General features: G+C 39.2%; 1 protein-coding gene across 1 annotated transcript in view; it reads left to right on the top strand.

Annotated features, from left to right (window-relative positions):
- The window catches only part of LOC131778852 (cytoskeleton-associated protein 5), a 31,729-nt gene that overhangs the window by 5,479 nt on the left and 4,695 nt on the right, over positions 1-21,555 (top strand). The window contains exons 7-39 of the mRNA XM_059095321.2: positions 532-679; positions 3,791-3,888; positions 4,256-4,369; positions 4,829-5,023; positions 5,660-5,824; positions 6,056-6,184; positions 6,459-6,653; positions 7,058-7,183; positions 7,308-7,418; positions 7,775-7,867; positions 8,175-8,291; positions 8,399-8,470; positions 8,875-8,966; positions 9,262-9,319; positions 9,675-9,800; positions 10,115-10,275; positions 10,577-10,652; positions 10,757-10,855; positions 11,263-11,376; positions 11,689-11,817; positions 12,049-12,243; positions 12,762-13,007; positions 13,176-13,274; positions 13,385-13,534; positions 14,383-14,601; positions 15,116-15,251; positions 15,904-16,100; positions 16,667-16,851; positions 17,211-17,381; positions 17,756-17,933; positions 19,757-20,073; positions 20,434-20,530; positions 21,364-21,552. Of these exons, the coding sequence (XP_058951304.2) occupies positions 532-679; positions 3,791-3,888; positions 4,256-4,369; positions 4,829-5,023; positions 5,660-5,824; positions 6,056-6,184; positions 6,459-6,653; positions 7,058-7,183; positions 7,308-7,418; positions 7,775-7,867; positions 8,175-8,291; positions 8,399-8,470; positions 8,875-8,966; positions 9,262-9,319; positions 9,675-9,800; positions 10,115-10,275; positions 10,577-10,652; positions 10,757-10,855; positions 11,263-11,376; positions 11,689-11,817; positions 12,049-12,243; positions 12,762-13,007; positions 13,176-13,274; positions 13,385-13,534; positions 14,383-14,601; positions 15,116-15,251; positions 15,904-16,100; positions 16,667-16,851; positions 17,211-17,381; positions 17,756-17,933; positions 19,757-20,073; positions 20,434-20,530; positions 21,364-21,552 (4,797 nt within the window). The remainder of the gene's footprint in view (positions 1-531; positions 680-3,790; positions 3,889-4,255; positions 4,370-4,828; positions 5,024-5,659; positions 5,825-6,055; positions 6,185-6,458; positions 6,654-7,057; positions 7,184-7,307; positions 7,419-7,774; positions 7,868-8,174; positions 8,292-8,398; positions 8,471-8,874; positions 8,967-9,261; positions 9,320-9,674; positions 9,801-10,114; positions 10,276-10,576; positions 10,653-10,756; positions 10,856-11,262; positions 11,377-11,688; positions 11,818-12,048; positions 12,244-12,761; positions 13,008-13,175; positions 13,275-13,384; positions 13,535-14,382; positions 14,602-15,115; positions 15,252-15,903; positions 16,101-16,666; positions 16,852-17,210; positions 17,382-17,755; positions 17,934-19,756; positions 20,074-20,433; positions 20,531-21,363; positions 21,553-21,555) is intronic.

Here is a 21,555-nt window from a genome sequence, read left to right as displayed (position 1 = left end):
GTCTAGCATTTTAACCAATGGGAATAGGTAGGTAAACGAGAAGTTGCTTCATGAGGAGTGAGAGAAGCTCTGACATTGGGCAGTCAAGTGTGTATGACTATTGGACAGTATATGTTTATAAAGAGCAAAAGAAAATTAACATCAAACTAAGTTCAGTGTGCAAATGTTCAGTGGAGGTTCAGTGATCTATTGGTAGTAGGTGAAGAGGTTCAAACAAGACTACTTGCTGGGATTAGTGTTTTGCATTCATGGTTTCTTCTTGATGTGATCTGCTTAGTTTATCCTATGGAACAGTCTTACTTTGGCACTTTGTATGTAGACTGGGTTTGTCAGTTTGGTTTTTCAATAACCCACTTTAGTAATGCTATGAGTGAGCACTGCACTTATCTTATGTTAATAAATCATGGTTGAAAAATGCTTATGCCAAACTTTTTAAGAAAGAGATTCACATTTTTAAAATGAAAAAAATTGTAACTTTCTGTGACAAATGACTGTTTAACATGGCTTTCTGTGCCTTTAATGTCCTTCTAGCTGAAAGAGCTTGAGGAAGAATGGGGAAAGCTTCCACCAACCCCCCCTGCTCCCACCAGATTTACACGAAGTCAGCAGCAGAAGATAGCAGAACAAGCTCCTGTTGCTCAAGTTGCTCCTGATGGGGATGTATCAGCCACAGATGGAGGTTCAGTCTTTTTTTTTCTTGTAGTAAAAGAATTTGAGCTGAAATGTTAATGTGGCAGGTTGTTGTTATAATAATAATAATTAACAACTGCATTGCTAAGTGGAGGTTGAGTGCCTGAGACATCCAGGAGCTTTCACTGTTGGCAGCCAGCTCCTAGATGAAGACTGCTCCCAAGGTTGGCAAATCCTGGCAACCCAGCCATGAGCCCCCACACAGGAAAGGGAAACAGGCACCAGTGACACTGAAAAAACATTGGAAATAATTTGATTCATGAAAGAAGCAGCAAAGCAAATCAGAATGAAATATTCTCCATTAGGGAATTGAAACTAACCTAAACACTCAAAAGGACTCCATTTGTGCTATACTACTCATGTGATGCCACATGCAAATGTTTTATTACTCTATTGCAATTAATATTTGTTCTTTTTGACAGAAGTATTTTTGTCATGGTTATTCTTATTCATACCTCTAAGAAATTCTGAATAGTGTTTCAAATACTTTTTAATCCATGTTTCTTTTCCAAAATCAAAGTAGTATTTTTGAGGGAGATTCTGTACATTAAGTCATCAATAATGGCATAAAGTGGCATTACTAATTGAGCTGTCAACCTGTATTTAGCAGTCCCCATGAGTGACTGCTCAATACAGGTTTAACTGTAATGCATGTGCAATGTTTTTGTCCTTTCACTATCAGGATCTGAAAGTTAACTTATGCCACTGGAGACCACACTTTTTGCACTGGTGACCACACTTTTTGCAAGAATTGGAATCATGTCAGGACTGTCCTTGATATAACAATCTTCTTACTTTTCATTAATCTCCTGTCTGAAAGTGTCAGTTGTAAATTGTAAGGAGAATGCCACAAATGATCACTCTCAGCAGTGGAAGGGTTTACAGTTGAGGAGCATATTTTAAAAATAGGCCTTAAAGGACACTGTGTAGCACCCCACTACACATACGGTTTAACATTGGATTAGGATGGGCTGATACTCAGAGATCCTGGCTATGTCAGTCATTTAGTCACAAATGGTGAGGTAGTGACTTGCTATGCTATGGTTTTTAAGGGGTTGAGTGGGGTTGCTTTGGGAAGTATCAATATGAAAAGGTTCAGGAAGGTTTTTGAGCAGTATCTCCAGAACTTCTGACCAAATGTTATATATTTGTGGGAAAAAGGGAGGGGAGTAACTTTTGCATTTGCTTAACATGGGACAATTACAGTCAGTTAAACAATTAGCATGATAATGGTTGCCAACTTCTGGTATGGGAGCTCTTATTAGAGCTCATTGACTCCCTAATTGACTGACAAATGCCATCTGGAGCTCCTATCTGAGGTCAAATGTCTGGTGATTGGGAGCTGGTATTAAAGCTCATTGACTCCCCAATTGACCAACAAACTTCTGGTGATAGGAAGCTCTTATTAGAGCTCATTGACTCCCCAATTGACCAGCAAACTTCTGGTGATTGGAAGCTCTTACTAGAGCTCATTGACTCCCCAACTGACCTACAAGCCTCTGGTAATTGGGAGCTCTTATTAGAGCTCATTGACTCCCCAATTGACTGAGAAACATCTTGTGATTGAGAGCTCTCATTAGAGTTCATTGACTCCCCTATTGACCAACAAAGTTTTTGCAATTGGGAGCTCTTATCAGAGTTCATTGACTCTCCACTTGACTGAAAAACCTCTGGTGATTGGGAGCTCTTACTAGAGCTCATTGACTCCCCAATTGACCAACAAATGACTAGTGATTGGTAGCTCTTTTTGAAACTAATTGACTCCCTAGTTGACCAAAAAACTTCTGGAGATGGGAAGCTCTTCTTAGTGCTCATTGACTCCCTACATGACCTACAAACTGGTGTTTGGGAGCTTCTATAAGAGCTCAGTGACTCCCCAATTGACCAACAAAACTCTGGTAATTGGGAGCTTTTATTAGAGCTCAGTGACTCCCCAATTGGCCAACAAACCTCTGGTAATTGGGAGCTCTTATTAGAGCTTGTTGACTCCCCAATTGATCAAAAAACCTCTGGTAATTGGGAGCTCTTATTAGAGCTCATTGACTCGCCACTTGACCAACAAACCTCTGGTAATTGGGAGCTCTTCTTAGAGCTTGTTGTCTCCCCAATTGATCTACAAACCTCTGGTAATTGGGAGCTCTTATTAGAGCTCATTGACTCCCTAATTGATCAACAAACCCTTAGCTATTGGAATCTCTTATCAGAGCTCATTTACTCCTCAATTAACTACTGAATTTCTTTTGCCTTTGATGTAAAGCAAGATCAAGGATAAAGTATTTTTGAGTTAACAACATCTGCCATTAATTCCTTTTAGCATTTTTTACTCTATTTCACAAAATCATTTCCTTGTTGGTTTCTTTAGCAACCACTGCCATGATAAACAGTTAAACAATCAATGGAAATTATCCTACATTAAGTAACTGTCAAAGTTACATCATTACTCCAAATTGTATTTTATTTGGTTGGGCAGTTCCAGATATTATGCTGAAAAGTTCTAGAAGACATAAGTATTGCTGCTTCCAAAAGCACTTCACTGCCCCTAATAGCAAGTCACTGACCCCACAATTTGTGGCCTCAACTAAGGTAGCAATGATCCCTGGGGCCAGGCCATCATAATCTGATGTCAAACCTTTAGTGTAGTGGGGGTGCTACAATGTTGGCTTTTTCTGGCTTCTTCTCTCTTATAAGGGGAAGTTATGATTTGATTTTAGTTGCACTGTTCTCTGCATGAAAATGTCATGGATCAAGCCTTGCTTAGGTCATTGTTCTTGGAGAAAATGCTTTCCTTTTGCAGTGTGTCTTTCCAATCAGGACTAAAAATGAAGCAAATTGTTGGAATAACCTGCTGAAATGCTAAGGGTGGTAGGGGTGGGGGGAATTGATCAAGTGGTAATACTCCTATTTGCAACATGATATGGAAATGGTGAGGAGATGTAGAGTAGTTTAGTTTCAGTTTTAACAGTCAGGCTGTAATCAATTGAACTTTACATCGAATAGTCTGAGTCTGTGTTTGTGTTTGTTTTTTTTCCGGGCTTTAGTACAGTCATGTAGATTTGCAATGGTATTTATATGTTTTTTTTTGTCCTTTTGTCTTTTGCAGGAGTGGCTGTTCCAGAACAGGAAGCAATCGATCCATATGAGCTCATTGAAGCTGTTGAGATTCTTTCCAAACTCCCCAAAGATTTTTATGAAAATTTGGTTTGTATTCATGATTCTGATTACTATTAACATCAAAGTACCATAAAAAAATATAAAAGAGAATCAATTATTACTGCATTGTCAAATGATGTTTAAGTTTTACTGCCTCCCTTGAGTAAGCTAGGTGTCATTTGATCCATTTTTCTTCAGAAATTGGTGTATGAGCACCACTGAAAACTTCAGTCAAATATAGATAAGCAAGGTTTGGGATTTAATCATGAGAAAATATGAAATTCCTGGACCTGAATTGATATAAAGGATGGCAGAATTCAAGAATTAAACTCTGTAAGGTGTATTTATGACATTTGTTGAACATAAGATAAACAAGATAATGATAAACTTTGATTAATACAAATGAAATACATAGGAGAACAAGAAATGGCAGGCAAGGAAGGAAGCATTGGAGGCCCTTGAAAAACTTGCGTCAAATCCTAAACTGGAAGGAGGACAATATGGAGAATTGTTAGGTTCCTTGAAGAAGGTAAGCTTGTACCAAGGACTGGTGTATTCTCCAATACCCAAGAGTTTGTTTGGAAAGGACAAAAACAAGATTTAAAGGTCTAAAGAAACACTAGGGAAACTTTATTTCTGTTTCCTCGGCTGGTTTTAAGTATACTCTTAACTGCCTCTTGTATGCTTTAACTGCCATTGGTGATCATGTAGTAAATTTGATTTGATTTACAACTTTTAAAATGGTTAAGTAAGCAGGTAATAAGAAATGAGTCTTGTTTTCTTGACTGAATACTGAAAATTCAGGACTGTGTGGTAAGAAAAAATACTGATTTTTGAAGTTAAGGGCTAACACATTTGATATTAGTGTTAAAAAAGAAGAAGAAGGCCTAGGAAACTAAGAATTTAATTCTTTGGGAATCACATTTGTCATAAACTATTAAGAACTGATATGTTGCTAGTTTCAAGAATTTTGTTATTTCGTTCACAGATTATTTCTAAAGATGCCAATGTTATAGTTGTAGTCCTGGCTGCCAAATGCATTGGTCTGTTAGCAACAGGGCTGCGCAAGAAATTTACCCAATATTCATCCATGATAACTACCCCTATCTTGGAAAAATTCAAAGAAAAGAAAGCAAATGTTGTGGCTGCTTTGAGAGAAGCTATTGATGCTGTTTTCCTTACTGTAAGATGAATGAAGTTCATTTTTTGCTTAACATGAATGTTATAATTAGTTACACATGGACATTTGTTATATTGTGATCAAGAACTTGGGATTGAGGACTGACACTGATTTACCTGCAGCAAGCTGGGTTGTCTTTAGAAGCCAGCAGGCAAATAAAACCCACTGGCTGTCAGACCATTCTATCTGGTTACTTAGTAAATTTTTATCAAAGACAAACTAAGTATTTTTCAATTGATTCTAACATCAGTGTTTGGCTAAACAAAGTTACTCAAAGAATGCCGGAAATCACATCTCACATAGTTTCAAATTTCAATTTTCTCTAAGGAAGCATGCCTCCAAACCCCCTAGAAGGGCATGCTGCTAAGCAGAAATACAGCAAGCTTGCAATACAAACATAATTTAATTCAGCTGTCCACAGTTCAGATCATAGGTCTGTTACATGTTGTAATGACAACCTTGAGTGGTAAATGCTGTACTGCTTAAGAACAAATGAAAAATTGAGGCACTGTGCAAGGTTTAACTGAGTAAGTGTAAAGGATGTCAAGTTAATTTTCCAGCAAATTTATCTGCGTGATGTTAAAGTACTGACACCCAACCTCTTTGAAGTAACATAGCTTTTTTTTCCATCTTCATCAGACTACTTTTTCTGCAATGCAAGAAGACATTCTAGCCACTTTAGAAAATAAGAACCCTTCTGTGAAAGAAGAAACTGTTCGATTTCTGGTCCGAAGCTTTAGTAAGAGCACACCAGCTGCAATGCCAAAGACTTTCTTGAAGCCTGTTTGCAGCGGTCTCCTTAAGGTACAAACTTGTCTTTTCAAGGCTGACACTTCTGATGGCAAGTTGCTTTGTTGTGTGACACATAGTAGGGACAACTCCGGGAACAATCAGCTTTTGCAAATTGTTGTGAATATTGTTCTAACTGCAACTGAGTTAAGTCTTTTGAATCAAATTACATCAGAATTTTGTTGCTGCTGTTACTGGCATGAGTTCAATGGTAGGTCACTCACATAATTATTTTTTATGTTATAGAGGATGGATGATACTGTTGCTCCAGTAAGAGATGCCACTGCTGAAGCTCTTGGTACATTACTGAAGGTTATGGGGGAAAGGCCTTTAAATCCATACATTGAGCAGCTTGATAAAATCAAAATGGATAAGGTAATCTGTTAGTTTTTATTCAGTTAATCTGGTTTCCATGGTGTGAAGTTACAAGTATTGATACTCCTCCCTGGCTGGGATGCTAGGCCAACACAAGGTAATCCCTTCATGTAACTTCCCTGATAAATTCCCTGGTACCCATTTTTACACTTGGCCTTGTGGGAGTAAAGTGGCTTGTAAGAAGACTGAAGCTTCAATCTGTAAATGCATCTTTTCACTTTTGCATAGTGCAAGTCCTTATCATAGTGTTTAACATCCAGTGTTGTCTTTAAAGGTAAAAGAATGTGCTGAAAAGGCTGAAGTTAGTGCAGTTCCTATGAGTGCAGCAAGTAAACCAGCATCTGCAGGAAAAACCAGCACAGATGGCGCAAAAAAAGAGGCAGCACCAGCCAAGAAACCAGCATCAAAGCCATCCAAGCCTGGAGGCAAAGCAGCTGATTCAGCAAAACCTTCATCGGCCAGTTCTGGAGTGAGTATTGTTTAATTTTGTAGATCATTGAGTAATTAACATACTGTGCAGAAAACCTTGATAACTCAAACTTAGCTTATTCAAACTTTTTTTAACATGAACTACGAGGAATTTCTCTTGAAGAACAATTGTAGATTGATTTACCACAAGCTTACTTAACCCTGGGTCATCTCAAACTGTTTACTGTTTTTCTTGAAAGTTAAAATCAGTGAGGTTCTCTTGTACAATGCCTCTTTTTTATTTTCTTGGTTTACTGCAGAGATGACACAGATACCTGCAACAAGGATAAACCCTAACAAAATTGAAGATTTTTCCACTTCAGTTTCGTTTTTGTTTAGTTTTGTTTAGTTAGAGCAGTGGTGTCTGTTTTACCCTTCTAATTGCTCAATACAACTGTTTTTTAGCCCTCAAAGAAGAAGCCATCAACATCTACAGCCTCATCTGCTGGAGGAAAGGCAGTAAAAGGGGGAAAAAACAAGGGATCTACAGCTGCAAATGACAGTGCAGAACCAACTGAACCAGAGATGTCGGTAAGACATGCATGTGGATATTATCTTGAATAACTGAAGATAGATGAAGCTATTTCTTTGCTAATAATTCCAAAATTAATATGTTCTACATTAATTATTATCACTTAAAAATGTTTTCATACAGCCAGAAGAAGTAGATGCCAAAGCAGCAGAGTTGATCTCTGAAGCTGTGTTGAATCAACTTGTGCATGCTAACTGGAAGGAAAGACTTGCTGGTATTGAAGCGTTAACTGAGGTATGATTTTTTATTTGTGTTTTGCACTCACTGTAGGAAATAGCACATTTACCCACTAGGCAAAAAGGTCTGTATTGTCTTGATGGAAAATTTGCAAGGAGTATTCAGTAATTTCACCAATCTTGTTTTAAAGTATTTTTTGTCCTGACTGCCTTTGGCTTTTAAAGAATGATGGTTCAGCTGGTTGAATTGATCTAAGCAAGTATGTTTTAATGTTTTCAGTCAGTTGCAGTACTGAAGGTAATCTGTTAACAACTTCATTTGCGACTCTCTATGATCAGAACCCAATGACATGAGTTTCATTTAGTACATATTTTGATGTTTTAGATAGTATTTTTGTTGTCTTGTTATTGTAGCTTATCAAAGGTATGGATCCCAAAAAAACTTCATCTCAAGTCCTGATCAGAGTTCTTGCCAAAAAACCTGGCTGGAAAGATACAAACTTCCAGGTACAAAGTTAATTGTGATATTAAAGCTGACTGTCGTGACACTTAGAGGGCATGAAATGAATTATTCAGAGTGCATTAACCCTTGACACCCAACATCAATATGCATATTCTCAATGCTGTTCCTATGCATTTCCTAAGGTGCTTATAAGGAGAATTTGTTCAATAATCAAGAGCTTATTTAGTTGGTGATAATTTCCTTTATTCTATTAACTTTTAGGTTTAATCCAAGGGTGATACTTTAAAGAAAAATTAGATGCTAGTAATTCTCAGCAGCAATAGACACTCATTAGTATTTGCGAATTTACAGGTGCTGAAAGCTAAGTTTGCTCTGTGTCAGTATGTAGCACAGAACATCAAGTCATTCTCTAAGCGCAGTGCTTTCTATGCTCTTGATGGGCTCGTTGACAAGATTGGAGATATAAAGGTACTTTTAGTTGTCCTATATTAAGGTAGATTTTAATTCTTTTGTCCTGTCTTTTAATGTTGTCGTTTTATTTACTCACAGTTCTTCAAATGTGTTTATTTCATTAGTTGAAAGAGGCAAGCAAAGAAACCCTCACTACATTTGCTGAAGTGATATCACTAAATTACATCAGTTTGAAGGTGAGTCAACTCGCACATCACTTCATTCTTGGTGATTTCAAGCCATATTTCCTTAGGCAAATTTTTGGAAGCTTTCTCCTGATTATTCAATTTGAAATTTTCATAAATTTCAGAGGATACACTTGTTGTTGTTATAACTTCTTTTGTCAAAAGAATTTTATTACCTCAACCATACTTAACAGAAAAGTCCAAAATCATAAAGATCTCATAGTTGTAAGACTACAAGGTCACTCAGAAAAGGCATCATCACCATTGCTACATTCAATCACTACACTTTTATCTACCCTTGCAGTCTCTGAGTTTCTTTTTTATGCAATGTACTCCAGTTACAATGTGCAGCTAGTCATTACTTAATCACCCATATTTGAATCTAACCCTTTGTTGTACTCATGTTTTGATAACAGGTCTCCAAGCATGCTGGCTCTCAGAAGAATCCTAAAGTTCTAGCAGAGTCTCTTAACTGGCTCTCAGATGCAGTAAAAGGATTTGGGTTCAAGTAAGTGACACAGGATTAGCTGGATAATTTTTTTAAGAGTCAATTTCTGAACCGGAACCTATTCAAAAAACCAGTAGTCACCATAACTAAGAACTCATGCATGTCCTTGCCAAACTTGGAAATTTTTTTTTTCCCTATCACACCAAAAGTGCCTAATTTTTTAGTCAGAGCCTGTTGGACCCAGGCCTTGGACAAAAAAATGAGAGGTTCATGCAAAGTGTTGGTACTAACATTTTTTATTTGCAAAATATGAATTTCAATGTATCTAAAAAATATTTAATTCTTATTTTCAAAGAATTGACCTCAAGCCTCATATTGCCTATGTCAAGGAAGCATTGGCTAATACCAATCCTGTAAGTAAAGTCAAGCTCTTTTGTTATTGTTATTAGAGACAGTTGGTTGGTTGTTTTGTTGATCTGTCGGTCAGTGAGGTTGTGAGTGAATGAGTTAGTCAGTTTGACCGACAGACTGTTAGTAAGGCTGTCCGTCAGTCAGTTAGTAACTCATTCAGGTAGTAAGTTAGTTAGTTAGTAAGGGCAAGTCAATGTTTTCAATAGTTTCTAGCAGTTTGACAATGAACTTGTAGGTGTATGAGAAAAACTCACCTAATTTAGCTAGATCTTCATGCTTTTGCTTAGCTTGTGAACATTTATGGATGCAGGCCAGTAAAACATTTGTACCGGTGATAACCAAACCTTTTTTTTTCAGGCTGTTCGTACAGCTGCTATCTCACTGCTTGGAACATTACATATGTACGTTGGAGCAACACTTAGAGTGTTCTTTGAAGAAGAAAAGCCTGCTCTTTTGCAACAAATCGATGCCGAATTTGAAAGGGTAATTGTATTTCTTTAAATTGTTCATTTTCTACTGTGTTCCTGGTTTTTAATAGACTTTTCTCCATATTGGTGGCAAAAATAAAAAAAGGAAACATTTCAATGGAACCTGTACAATCAAGGAAATGGTGGCTTGGAATTGGATGGGAATTCAAACACCCTCAGCGATACAAATATCTGTATTTTTAACCTTCGATTAACTTTTTTCGGATTAAAATAATAGGAATCACCTTCGTTTTTATCCTATTTCATAATTTTGACCGTTTTTTGTAAAAGGACTTGCATTTAGAACATTGATCCACTGATACATTTTAGGTGAAGGATGAGAAACCCCCAGCCCCTACGCTAGGCCTGTCTCCCAATGCAGGTGACACTGAGGAGGGAGGGGAGGACACAGAAGATGGTGGAGGAGGGGGAGAGGGTAATGCTGCACCAACTGTCAACTTGGCTGACCTCGTTCCAAGGAATGATATAAGGTAAGCTACAATGACGTCACTGTTTGTGCATCAGTGAATGAATATCCACCCTGAAATTTGAAACTTTTCATGCGAAATCCTCGACAATCTGCTATCGGTGTTTTTATTACGTCAAATAGGAACATAAGTGCTGCCATGGTTATGGTAGAAGGTTGAAAATTACAACATAGCATTTTTTTATTCTTACAACTTGAAGACGCTGAAAACTGATTTGCAATTTTTTTGCGAGGTCATGCTTAGCAAATGATAATTGTTACGTAAAAAGCTTTTCTGAAATAAAGAATTACTGTGTTCGTTTCAGTGCTCAGATCACACCAGCACTGATCACGGAACTTGGCGACAAGAATTGGAAAGTTAGAGGAGAGGCACTTCAAAAGGTAACTCAACCATGTGGCTTACGTACAAAAGTGAGATGCCTTGTTTACTAGAAATATTTGCAATGCAAATCATTAATGCCTGAGTTTACTGTCCTTTGCATCAGGTCATAGACATATTGTCTGCTGCAAAGTTCATCACTCCAGAGCTAGGAGAACTACCACCTGCACTTAAGGCGCGACTTGGTGACTCTAATAAGAATCTGGTAAGTTTGTGGACCGCCGTGGTTGGGCTATAGTTGTTAATTGTTCTAAACCAAGACTGTATTATCTGCTGAAGATGATGAGCATTTCTACTGAATGCCTGTTTCTCGATCACTAATAGAACGCTTTTCGACCACGAGTTTTAAATCCTAAACCAAAACTAAATTACTTACAGCAGTTTGATGATTGAAAATCATAAAGAATGAAACTTTCACAAGGAACAATGAGAATTAAAAGTGAATAGATGTAAGCAACGTCAAGCGCGGGAAAACGCGAGTGACCGTCCCACGTTTGGTTTAAACTTCGCATCTGATTGGTTGAAAGGATGGCGCGAGTTTTTTCTCGACCAATTATGAACTTATCTAGACAAAGGGCTCTAATGACATGTTTGCTTCTTCCTATTTACCAGGTTACCATCACTCTTAACATTTGCACGACATTGGCGACTGCTATGGGGGCACAAATAAACAGGCACTTAAAAGTCTTGGGTACTGGAATATTCAGCACGTTAGCAGATGCTAAGGTAACGGTACTCGTTTTTTTTTTTCCGACGGTGTTCGGACGTGTTGACTTTCTTATTAAGACTGCCAAGTCTGGGAATTACTATAACAACACAATTGTTTTACTTGAAGCATGTTACAAGCAAAAAAGCTCTTTACCTAATTAGTTTTACGTTAGGGCTTCTTCAAGTACGTGCTTCAATAACTTTTTCTATTAGCGGCTGCCTATGGTGTAATGCCGGGAAGGCTTTGCCTTAAGGCGAAACCCGTGGACTTGAGGCAGTGAAATTTATCAATTCGAAACGTTCTCTTGACTGTTCTTTCTTTTCTTTTAGAACACAGTCAGAGCCACTGGGATCGCTGCTTTAAATGCTTGGCACAAAGAAATAGGGTTGACGCCTTTCATTGAGGGCGAAGTCATCTTTGGAGCTCTCAGTACTGAAAACCCTAATTTAAGAACAGAGGTAGCATCTTTGAAGCAATGATTCTAAATCTTATGAAATGCAATCGAAGAAATTTGTACCCGAGCCAATTTCCAGTTTTGAAAGGAATCGCCTGCATAATTTTATCTGTATAGTTCTCAGTGGAGCAATTGGAGTAAACAATATGGTGTCCACGACAACTTGGTTGCCTACCATTTCTTGTTCGTCTTTCAATTTCAAAGTTATTGACAGCCTTGTGTTGACTTCTTCCAGGTATTAGGGTGGCTAGAGGAAAAATTACCAGCGGAGAAGAACCTTCCCTCTACCTTAGTCGCCATAGTGGCTCCTTTGTATTCCTGTTTGGAAGATCGCAGTGGCGATGTGAGGAAGAAAGCCCAGGCTGTAGTGCCTGTCATGATGCAACATGTCGGATGGGACGCTATGAGCAAACAGGCCAATAAACTGAAGGTAAAATTCGATTTTTGTTCTTTCCGGAGAGAATTCAAAATTGTTTGGCTTGCATCTTCAGCGAATTTGTCAGGGGAGGGGGGATGCAGTAGAGGGAAGAGAAAAGAAAAAGAGGAAGTACAAGCAATGGTGGGGGGGGGGGAGGGAGGGAGAGGAGGGACAGGTGAGGATTAGCACAGATTTTAAACGACAATCCTAAAATTTCCTAGAGCTCTTGTCAGAGAAATTGTATTTTTCACGAACTGAAAAAAAAAACCTCTTATCGCCAGATTAGTTTACGTACTAGTATACGAATTTGATTTTTGTCTCTTTTTGTCATTATTCTCATTTTTTCATTTTTTACAACACTAAATGTGATAAAACCTAGTCAGTGCCACTTTCACCGATTAGATGTGGGGGCGAAAGGTAGGTTTCCAGAGGCATTTCCTATCTCGGTCGGTATCTGTACAGAAAGTACGAATGCTTCTAACAAAGTGTTTGATTTGCACGAATGACTAATTTTGGGCCTTGATTTTTAGCCTGCCTCTAAATCTAATGTGGTGACGATACTGGAGAAAGCACGAGCCTCCCTCCCCGAACCCTCCAAAGCTCCCAACAAAGCTCCTGCAGCCGCTGCCACTGCTAAACCTGCTGCGACCAAGGCTCAGGCAGATTCATCAGCCACATCTGGAGGGAGTGGTGGGGCCTCAGGCGCATCAGCTTCTTCCTCTGGCGGCAATGCTAACAAGAAAACCAAGTCTACAGCGAAGCAGGCTGAGTCGAAGGTGAGGAAAATATTTCTTACGATCAGGTGTTATTTTATTATCCTCTGCTGAATTCGAATCATTCATTTTGAGCTAGAATTTTAGACAGGTTTTGGTTATACGACAATCAGTCGCAATGAGCTCGAAAATATACCATGCATCCTAATAATTTTTTGATTGTTCCCTAAGTCGTCTAAGAAGTCCTCAGCGGATGTAGAAAGCGATGGCCCTCCTTTCTTACGGTATAATGGCAAAGATGGCCGTTTCAAAGACGAAAAAGATCTCAAGGTACGAACTTGGAAGTGTACATTTAAAGCTGAGTCCTCCTGTTGTCAGTTATCATCAAGGTTATGTTTTCCATTTCTCGGGTAAAACTGTTTGCTTTCGTCTGTTGTTAGGTTTTAAAGTGGAATTTCACCGCGCCCAGAGCTGAGTTTGTTGAGCAACTCAAAGAACAAATGAGGCCGTGTCTTGGAAAGACGTTGCACTCGAATCTGTTTCACGCCGATTTCAAATATCATCTGATTGGAATAAACACCATGCAACAGGTACAGCAATTATCGTACAAAACTTGCCAGGACTGAATGGACTACTGTGAATGTACCACGTTATTTCTCGTAGAGTTACAGCAATTTGATCTATATAAAAAACTCAATCCTTCCTTGCAGCCAACTATATACAAAACTAAAACCAGTTTCGAATTTATCACTCGATTTTTTCCGTGCTAGATGTTTTTAACTTTGTAACCCCACTAGGAGTGACTGGCGCTAATTGCTTATTACGGTATCACCTTTAAGTTACATGTAAAGGTCACGAGAATAAAGAAAATGACCACCAATTTATGAAGCTTCTGATTGTCAAAACAAATTCTCCTTGTCAATACCACAGGAAATGTAAAGAGAACACTGTGGAGAATATGAATGTTAATGTCAGGGTTTAAAGAATCAATCTCAATACTTATTGGTTCCTTCTGATATCTACTTTTGTTTTACTTGGCTGTCGCGATTTTTCCTTCTGTTTCTTTACTGCACCCGAATACAATTTTTTAGACTAGCCTGAACTCGAGGGATCGTTTACGCTGGGAAAGAGGTATCGCTCTGAGTCTGTTTAATAGTGCCCAAGTGTGGGTGGAAGAGCCCTACCATCTCACAGGAAAGAAGGAGTCAAGGAGCGGGAGTGGAAATCTTTGGGATTGTTCTAGCTTGTAAAATAGAGCCTGCATAACATTCCTAAATAACTTAGATTTCTGCGGTTTTCTGTAGAACGCAAGCGTAAAGGGCAAGTGACGCGCTAGACAAGCAGGAAAAAAGTTATCGTACGTGACTCACTTTTTGCGCTCGTCCCCGCACGCCTGTTTTGCATTCTATCTAAACTGTTAGTTTTCTTCTCTTTCCAGTGTGTTGTGCCTCCGTCAGATGCGCCATATCAGGTGGAAGTGGTTCAGTCGTTAGACCTGATCCTCAAGTGGGTCACTTTACGATTCTTTGACACCAACACCACCGTACTCATCAAATGCCTGGAACTTATGGACGCTGTCTTTGTTATGTTAGCACAGGCTGATTATCAAATGTTGGAGTTTGAAGCCTCTAGCTTTATTCCTTACCTTGTGCAAAAGGTAAATCGATAGAATAAAAATGTGTAAAGGGGGTAAGTTTCTGAAGAAACTGTGGTGCTGCGTCTGTGGGAGAGTATAACAGGATAATTTAGTATTATCAACTGAGTTGATAATGTAAATCGGCCACTGTAAGGAGTTTCAAAGCTGACGTTTCGAGCGTTAGCCCTTCGTCAGAGTGCGGAATGGCTAACGCTGGAAACGTCAGCTTTGAAGCTTTGAAAAAACCCCTTACGGTGGCCATTTAACGTTATCAACTCAATGTATAAAAATGTGGCTGATTGAAATAATAGTGATCTTGAATGCATCAAATTGCAAAATTTCGAGTTCGTTTCGCTGCGCTAAGTTCCTTCCGGCGACATCAAGGAAAGCACCATTTTTACTCCCAACCCTTTTCTTTCTTTTTTTCTCTTGAAATTATACGTTCTCTAAAAGCTTCAAAAGGTTTGAAGGATTTATAATTTCGAGGAACGGTAACCAGTGAATAACGACGGCAAATGATTATTTATATCAAAAGGTTGGGGATCCAAAAGATGCCATAAGAAAGATGATTCGTAATCTGTTTAAACTGCTGACAAAGATCTACCCTGCCAGCAAGCTGTTCAACTATGTTATGGAAGGCCTCCCGTCCAAGAATTCCAAAACCAGGATGGGTATGATATCATGTTTGTTAGTAAAGTGATGTTCAGTTGAATCTTGTTAAATCAGCGGCCATCAGGGAGTCGGTGATAAGGCGAATGGGAAACGCTCGTGAACAAGTCGCTTTAGAGTTGTATTTGGCTTTGGTTTGTACGGAGAGATGAGTTCTCAAGGAAAACCAAAGAGTGTTTAATAGAAAGTCAGTGCAATCCAAAGAGTGTTTAATAGAAAGTCAGTGCAATCCTAGATTATTGTCGATTCTCAGTTGAAAATTGCTCTATTTGAATTTGATGTAACTGCAATCTCTCACAATATTCCCGGGAAGTCTGTTCAAAACTTACTCGCTTACTCAGTGTTTTAGTCGTAAACCTTGAGGAACATGATAACTTACCGTAGTATAGACCAAATTTGAAAAATGTTGGCCTATGACATGTAATTTGCGAAGAGGGAAGGGAATACAATCTAGCCCGGGTTTGCGAGAGAAATGAAGCACCGTGAGTGAGTCATTTTACAACTCATAACTGAGAAAATGCAAGCTAACTCTCATTATTTCCCCAGAAAAGCCTCGACGCTGCGACTTGCTTTTGCAGGTTATTAATTCTTAGCATTCATTCGTCTATCCTCAAGAAAAATTTTCAATCTGTTGTCGCTGTTTTTCTATTATAGAGTGTTTAGAAGAGCTGGGTTCTCTCATCCAAGTTTATGGTATGAACGTGTGTCAACCAACCCCTCCCAAGGCGTTGGCTGCCATTGCTGCACAGATAGGCGACAGGGATAATGGAGTTAGAAACGCGGCTTTGAATGCTGTGGTGGAAGCTTACTTTCTTGTAGGAGAAAAGACCTGTTACAAATATTGCTCACAGGTGTGAGGTTTGGAATTTTCGTCAATTGAGACGCTATATTTTAGTTGGATGCTAGCTGTACCACTTGGGTTAACGATGTTTATTTGAGAGTTTCTGTCAAAAATTCGTTAATAAATTGTAGCATGATAGTGCTGGACATATTAAACACAATTAACTGGAGTACGATTAACATTTAAGTGAAGGGTTAAGTTTTCTAATGCAAATCAGATGCGTGAGAGCTTCATTAAGTGTCTAATTTTACAGCTAAAAATTCGGTGACCGAATTTGAAGATGCCTTTGTTCAGCGTAACAAAGTTAGCAACTTTCCATGTATATTTTCCAAGAAGGTTCTTCTTTTCAGAAGTCTTCAGGAAGTAAATCAAGGGCAAGGAGTCAACACTATTCGATAAGGCACTTATTTACTGACCGGGAGTGCCGAACTGGGATGTCCTCGCTTGTTAGTGATCGTTGATGAGAATTCACTGTGCAAAGAAAAAAAAAACTACACACACACACCGTTGCAACTTTTTCTCAATCGGTTTCTTAAAACGTAGTTTTAGGTAAATTAGATTCGTTCTTTTCCACAGCTCTCAGACAAGGACCTGGCGTACCTAGAGGAGCGAATAAAACGGTCATCAAAAAATCGGCCTAGTACGGCTCCAAGTGAAAACACGGCGAAAAGTACCGTAAGTGCACGGGGAGGGAGCGACTCTTCCGCTAATGCCGCCAAGAAAAAAGAAGATAAAAGGCCAGGAAAACCACAGCTTGCCAGGTGGGTGTATTGCGCATGACTTACAGAGTTAACCCGGTTGATGTGGTATGGAGCGACTCAGATTGGTATTCTTAGTTGTATTGCTAGTCCACTTTAGGTTACCTCCGCCCAAGCCCTTCTCTAGGTTTCCCAGAGAGTTCGCCGGTCTCATTCATACCCGTAGGTGGGTGAAATAATTATGGGAGTGAAACATTTTGGTCAGAAACACTGAATATTTTTATGGCGTTGGCCAAAACTAAAACTCGGGACCTCTCCATGTAATGATCAGTGGACTGACAAGAACCTGACCAGTTTTCCTTACCTCTTGTTTAAAAGCTTTCGGTAAAAATTGGTAAATTGGTAAATTTCCTTGTCTGTAGGCCTGCGACAGCCCCCGCGCAAAGGCAGGAAAACGTTCGTCGTGAATTCAGTTTAGACATCGATGGTATTGAAGGGGATGATGTGCACCATGATGTGACTGTCCCTACCCTGGAGGCAAATGACGCTTTGGATGATCTGATCAGTGCGCCTGTCAAAAAACCGTACACCAAGTGAGTTTCTTGTCTACGGTCAACTTGCATTTTCTCATTACTTTTTCTGTTCGTTTGTGTAGTTCTACTTTGAGAATTTGGTGATATATCCAAGAATTTGGTTACCAAAATATGCCTCATCGCCTAACAAGCTCTTTTCTGCATTTCGCTTGTTTTGTGGTGCGTTTTAAAGTGTGATAACCGAGACGAAGGCAGAAAGCAACAATGACTCAGATTTGTCAATTATGAGACAACTAGCAATTCACAGAGTAAATTCAAGAAAGTTTTCCCCACCACTCAGCGAGTGGTATTCTACAAAAGAAAAATCCATTTATCGTATTGACGTAGAATTCAAAATCATCCCTTGCCTAATGCGTTTCTTTTTTATTTCTCAGAAATCCCACTTCTCCTCACATGGGTGTATTCAGCCGAACCAATCCTACCGCTGCCTTCAACTACGTCATATCACAAATCGCCAGCGGCGACGTCACAGCTAGTACCCAGGCCTTAGTGCAGTTCGAAAAAGTGATCAGAAACAAGAACCACAAGGAAGTCAGCAAACACATCGATCAGGTTAGAATAGTTTTCTTTGCTTATGTACTTTGCGTATGCGTCACACTTGTTTTCCGTCGTCGACGTTTTCTTGACACTTAATAACCATTTAACTCCCAGATCAAATTTGTAATTCTTCTTACTGTCAACCGTACAATTCTTATAATGTTAGTTCAGAGAATTTAATAGTGGATCAACTAATTATCCCCAAATTGATATTTGTCTTTATTCTCATCACTCGTCTACGTGGTATTATATTGATATTTGATCAGCAGGGATTTGCTAAAGCAAAGGCATAGAAAAAACCAGGAAAGATTTATTACTCGACGTTTCGGGGTCATCGTGACTCCATTATCAAGAGACTAGTTTAAAAACATGCAAATAAGGAAAGGTACAAGAATAGCATAAATTAGAATGAACGGCTTAAACAAACACCTTGGCGCGGATGGAATCCGTTTGCACGTTCAGTGTTGGCTTACGCATGCGAATATACAACATTTCATTAACAAGGCAATCAAATTTGCCGTTACATTTCGCGATGACGTTGAATTGCTCGATCAAGCGTTCAGGCATTTCACTATTGTGCTGGAGGTGGTAGTGTTTGTAGATAGAAGATGATTTCCTTGTGTGCCCTTCTACGCGCTCGTGTAAGTGACCACGAGTATAGCCCACATACCCTGCATCACACAGGTTACATTTAAATTCATAAACGATACATTTTTGGTTAACAATAGGGGGCTTAATTTCGTGTTGCTTAAGCTGTTGATCGAGCTTAGGGCTAACGAACACTGGTTGGACAGTCACGCTTAACTTCGAGCTTAGACTGTTCAGTTGTTGTTTAACATGATTAGCTGACGACTGGTCCTTGAAGGGTAACACTAATCTCACAATCTCCGATGGTACGTCTGGTGATGGACAGGGCTCTGCAGATGAAATCCTTCTCTCAACGAACCGCTTGATTGTAGTTTCAACCAGTGGCTTTGGGTATTTCAAGTTATGAAAAACCCCTCTAAGGCGGTCACATTCCTCGGAGAAGAAAGACCAGTTAGAAGATAATCGATAAGCGCCATGGTGGATCGATTCCATCCGCGCCAAGGTGTTTGTTTAAGCCGTTCATTCTAATTTATGCTATTCTTGTACCTTTCCTTATTTGCATGTTTTTAAACTAGTCTCTTGATAATGGAGTCACGATGACCCCGAAACGTCGAGTAATAAATCTTTCCTGGTTTTTTCTATATTGATATTGTAGGGAAAAATTCTGTCTTGGTCACTCATGGGAGTTAAAAGGGTTTAGATGGAGATTGTGACTTTTTTCCTTGACTAGTCCTGACATGTCAGATCTTGAACAAAAAGACTTTGCATATGAAAAAATTCGTGAAGGATGAAGTTTGTTGGTGTAGATGACTGAAAGAGGACTCTTCGAAAGAAAATTGTTAAAGGTCTTTTGAGTGGAAATTCTTCTCTCACAAATTCAACTTAAAGTTGTCCGTGACAATGTTTTGCTAAATGTACGCCTCTTGAGTAGAAATGCGTGATTCATGCAATTGAAAGTCTGTCTCGGGAAGGTCGCGAACGTACCAAACCATTCCAGATGTGAAAAAGGTGTAACTGGCTACAAATAAGCCACAATGAGCCCTGTGCAGTTAGCGATCTCAGGGTACAAGACCGTGCTGGAAGGCAAATTGCATAGACAAACTGCTTCGATTAAGTTGTGCAAAGCGTAAGCTTGCTTTCCATGAAGTTGGTTTTTTTAATACAATGAAATTGCTAACTGCGGAGGGCTTACTCCGCTTTTATTTTCTGGACTGAAACAAATTATGACAATGTGTATCTTATTGTTTCAGTTTCTGAATGCTGCATCCCTCCAGCTTAATATGATCCTAACCACACACATCCCCAACATTGAATCGAACCAGCAGCCCGAAGCCACAGTACTTAGACTCATCAACTGCCTGACAGACACCATGCTTGGAGTGTTCTCCAGCCCTGCGCTGGCTCGTGCCGTTTCGCGGAGTTCTTTGAAGCAGCTGATGCAGGTGTTGATTACTGTCCTGTCAGACGATCGCTTGGCAGCTCTGGAAGACGGACCGCAGATACTGAGAGCAATTAACGTGCTGATGGTGAAAGTCATTGAAATGTCGGATCAGACTTTCGTGTTAGGGTAAGGGATTAACTTTAGAAAAGGTTCAATTTTTTCTTCTGTGTTGCTGTGTTATGGCACTTAACCATCTTGTTGCCAATCTTATAAGAGAAAACCTAAAGCAGTCAATAAAACTAGCGTCTGACTAAGATGTGACTAGATGAAGAAGGTGTATCAATTAACAGCTTGTACTGAAGGAGAGCAGAGAGTATTCAGGCCCAGGGTAATTCAAGGATATGCATGTACCACCCAATCTTCTCAAACTTGGTGCAATTAATAGAGGTTGATGTGTGCGCTTCTCACGCGTGATAACTGTGCGGATCAAGGATATGCAACTACAACGGAAGTACCTCTTCCTTCATTGGTGACTTTGTATTTCAGGTCATTAATCAAACTTCTGCAAGACTGTCTCAAGTTACTTCAAGAAAGCGCTGGTAACTCGCTCAGTTCACCAAAGTTTCTTGAGCTCGTAATGAAGGTAGGTGGGTTTGCTAGGTCTTCTACGGGCCATTTTAAAAGAGATTTGTTAAAAATAACAACTAGTACTCTGCTTGCAAAATCTTTTGCACGGTAAAGTTTTGGAGTTTTAAATTGATTTCTTACAAATCAGACCAACAACTTTTATTTTCTTTCTGGGCCCAGTTGTTCAAAGGGGGATAACGCTATCCAACGGATAAATCAATATGCAGTGGATATCAGTTAAAAGAAGTAGTGCGCTATCCACAGGATAGCGATTTATCTAGTGCATAGCGTTATCTACCCTTTGAATAACTAGTGCCTTTGTTTTGGTTTCACACGGAGTCACAACGGGTAGATTTTGTATCAATACGAAAAGCTTGCTATTATTGGATGCAAGGGTTGATCTTCAGATCTTGTTTAATCGTTGTGTGTTTTGGTTTTTGTTATACTGAGTGTGGTCAAGAATTGAGTTTGAAGAAAGGCATTCAGTGTTTGTCTCAGTTGTGTGAAAAAGTAAAATTGGATTTCCCCGTAAGCGTTCGAACCGCAGCCCGTTCTGATTTCACAGTATTTGATTTCGTTGGATGCTTTACAAACCGAGCCACAGAAAATTCGTGGGTGAGCTCTGAAAAACGTCCTGCAAACTGCTAGGATCAGCTATGTAGAATTAAACGCGTCGTATGTAGAGAGAGAGTAAGAAATATTGCACAAGTTCAGGTCGATCATAGATTGACGGTCATGCTAAAACATTTGTCAGAAGCGAGACAAATCTATTTTAAATCGTCGATTAAAAGGGATGTCTTTAAAAAAATTTGTGGTCAGTGTGGAACAATGTTTGTATTATCGTTTCAGTGCCTTTGGAAGGTTGTTCGTAATTTACCGAAAACCATATCAGAAGTAAAAGTGGATCAGATTCTCCTGGACATACACACGTTCTTACTGACACACCCCGATCAGATGTGGAAAAATCGCGCGGACGATACACCGCTCAGAACGATCAAGACAATATTGTACACACTAGGCAAACTGAAGAAACAAGAGGTT

Source organism: Pocillopora verrucosa, chromosome 8 (assembly GCF_036669915.1).
Source record: "Pocillopora verrucosa isolate sample1 chromosome 8, ASM3666991v2, whole genome shotgun sequence".
NCBI classification, from domain to species: Eukaryota; Metazoa; Cnidaria; class Anthozoa; order Scleractinia; family Pocilloporidae; genus Pocillopora; species Pocillopora verrucosa.
This window is presented reverse-complemented; position numbering and strand designations above follow the sequence as displayed.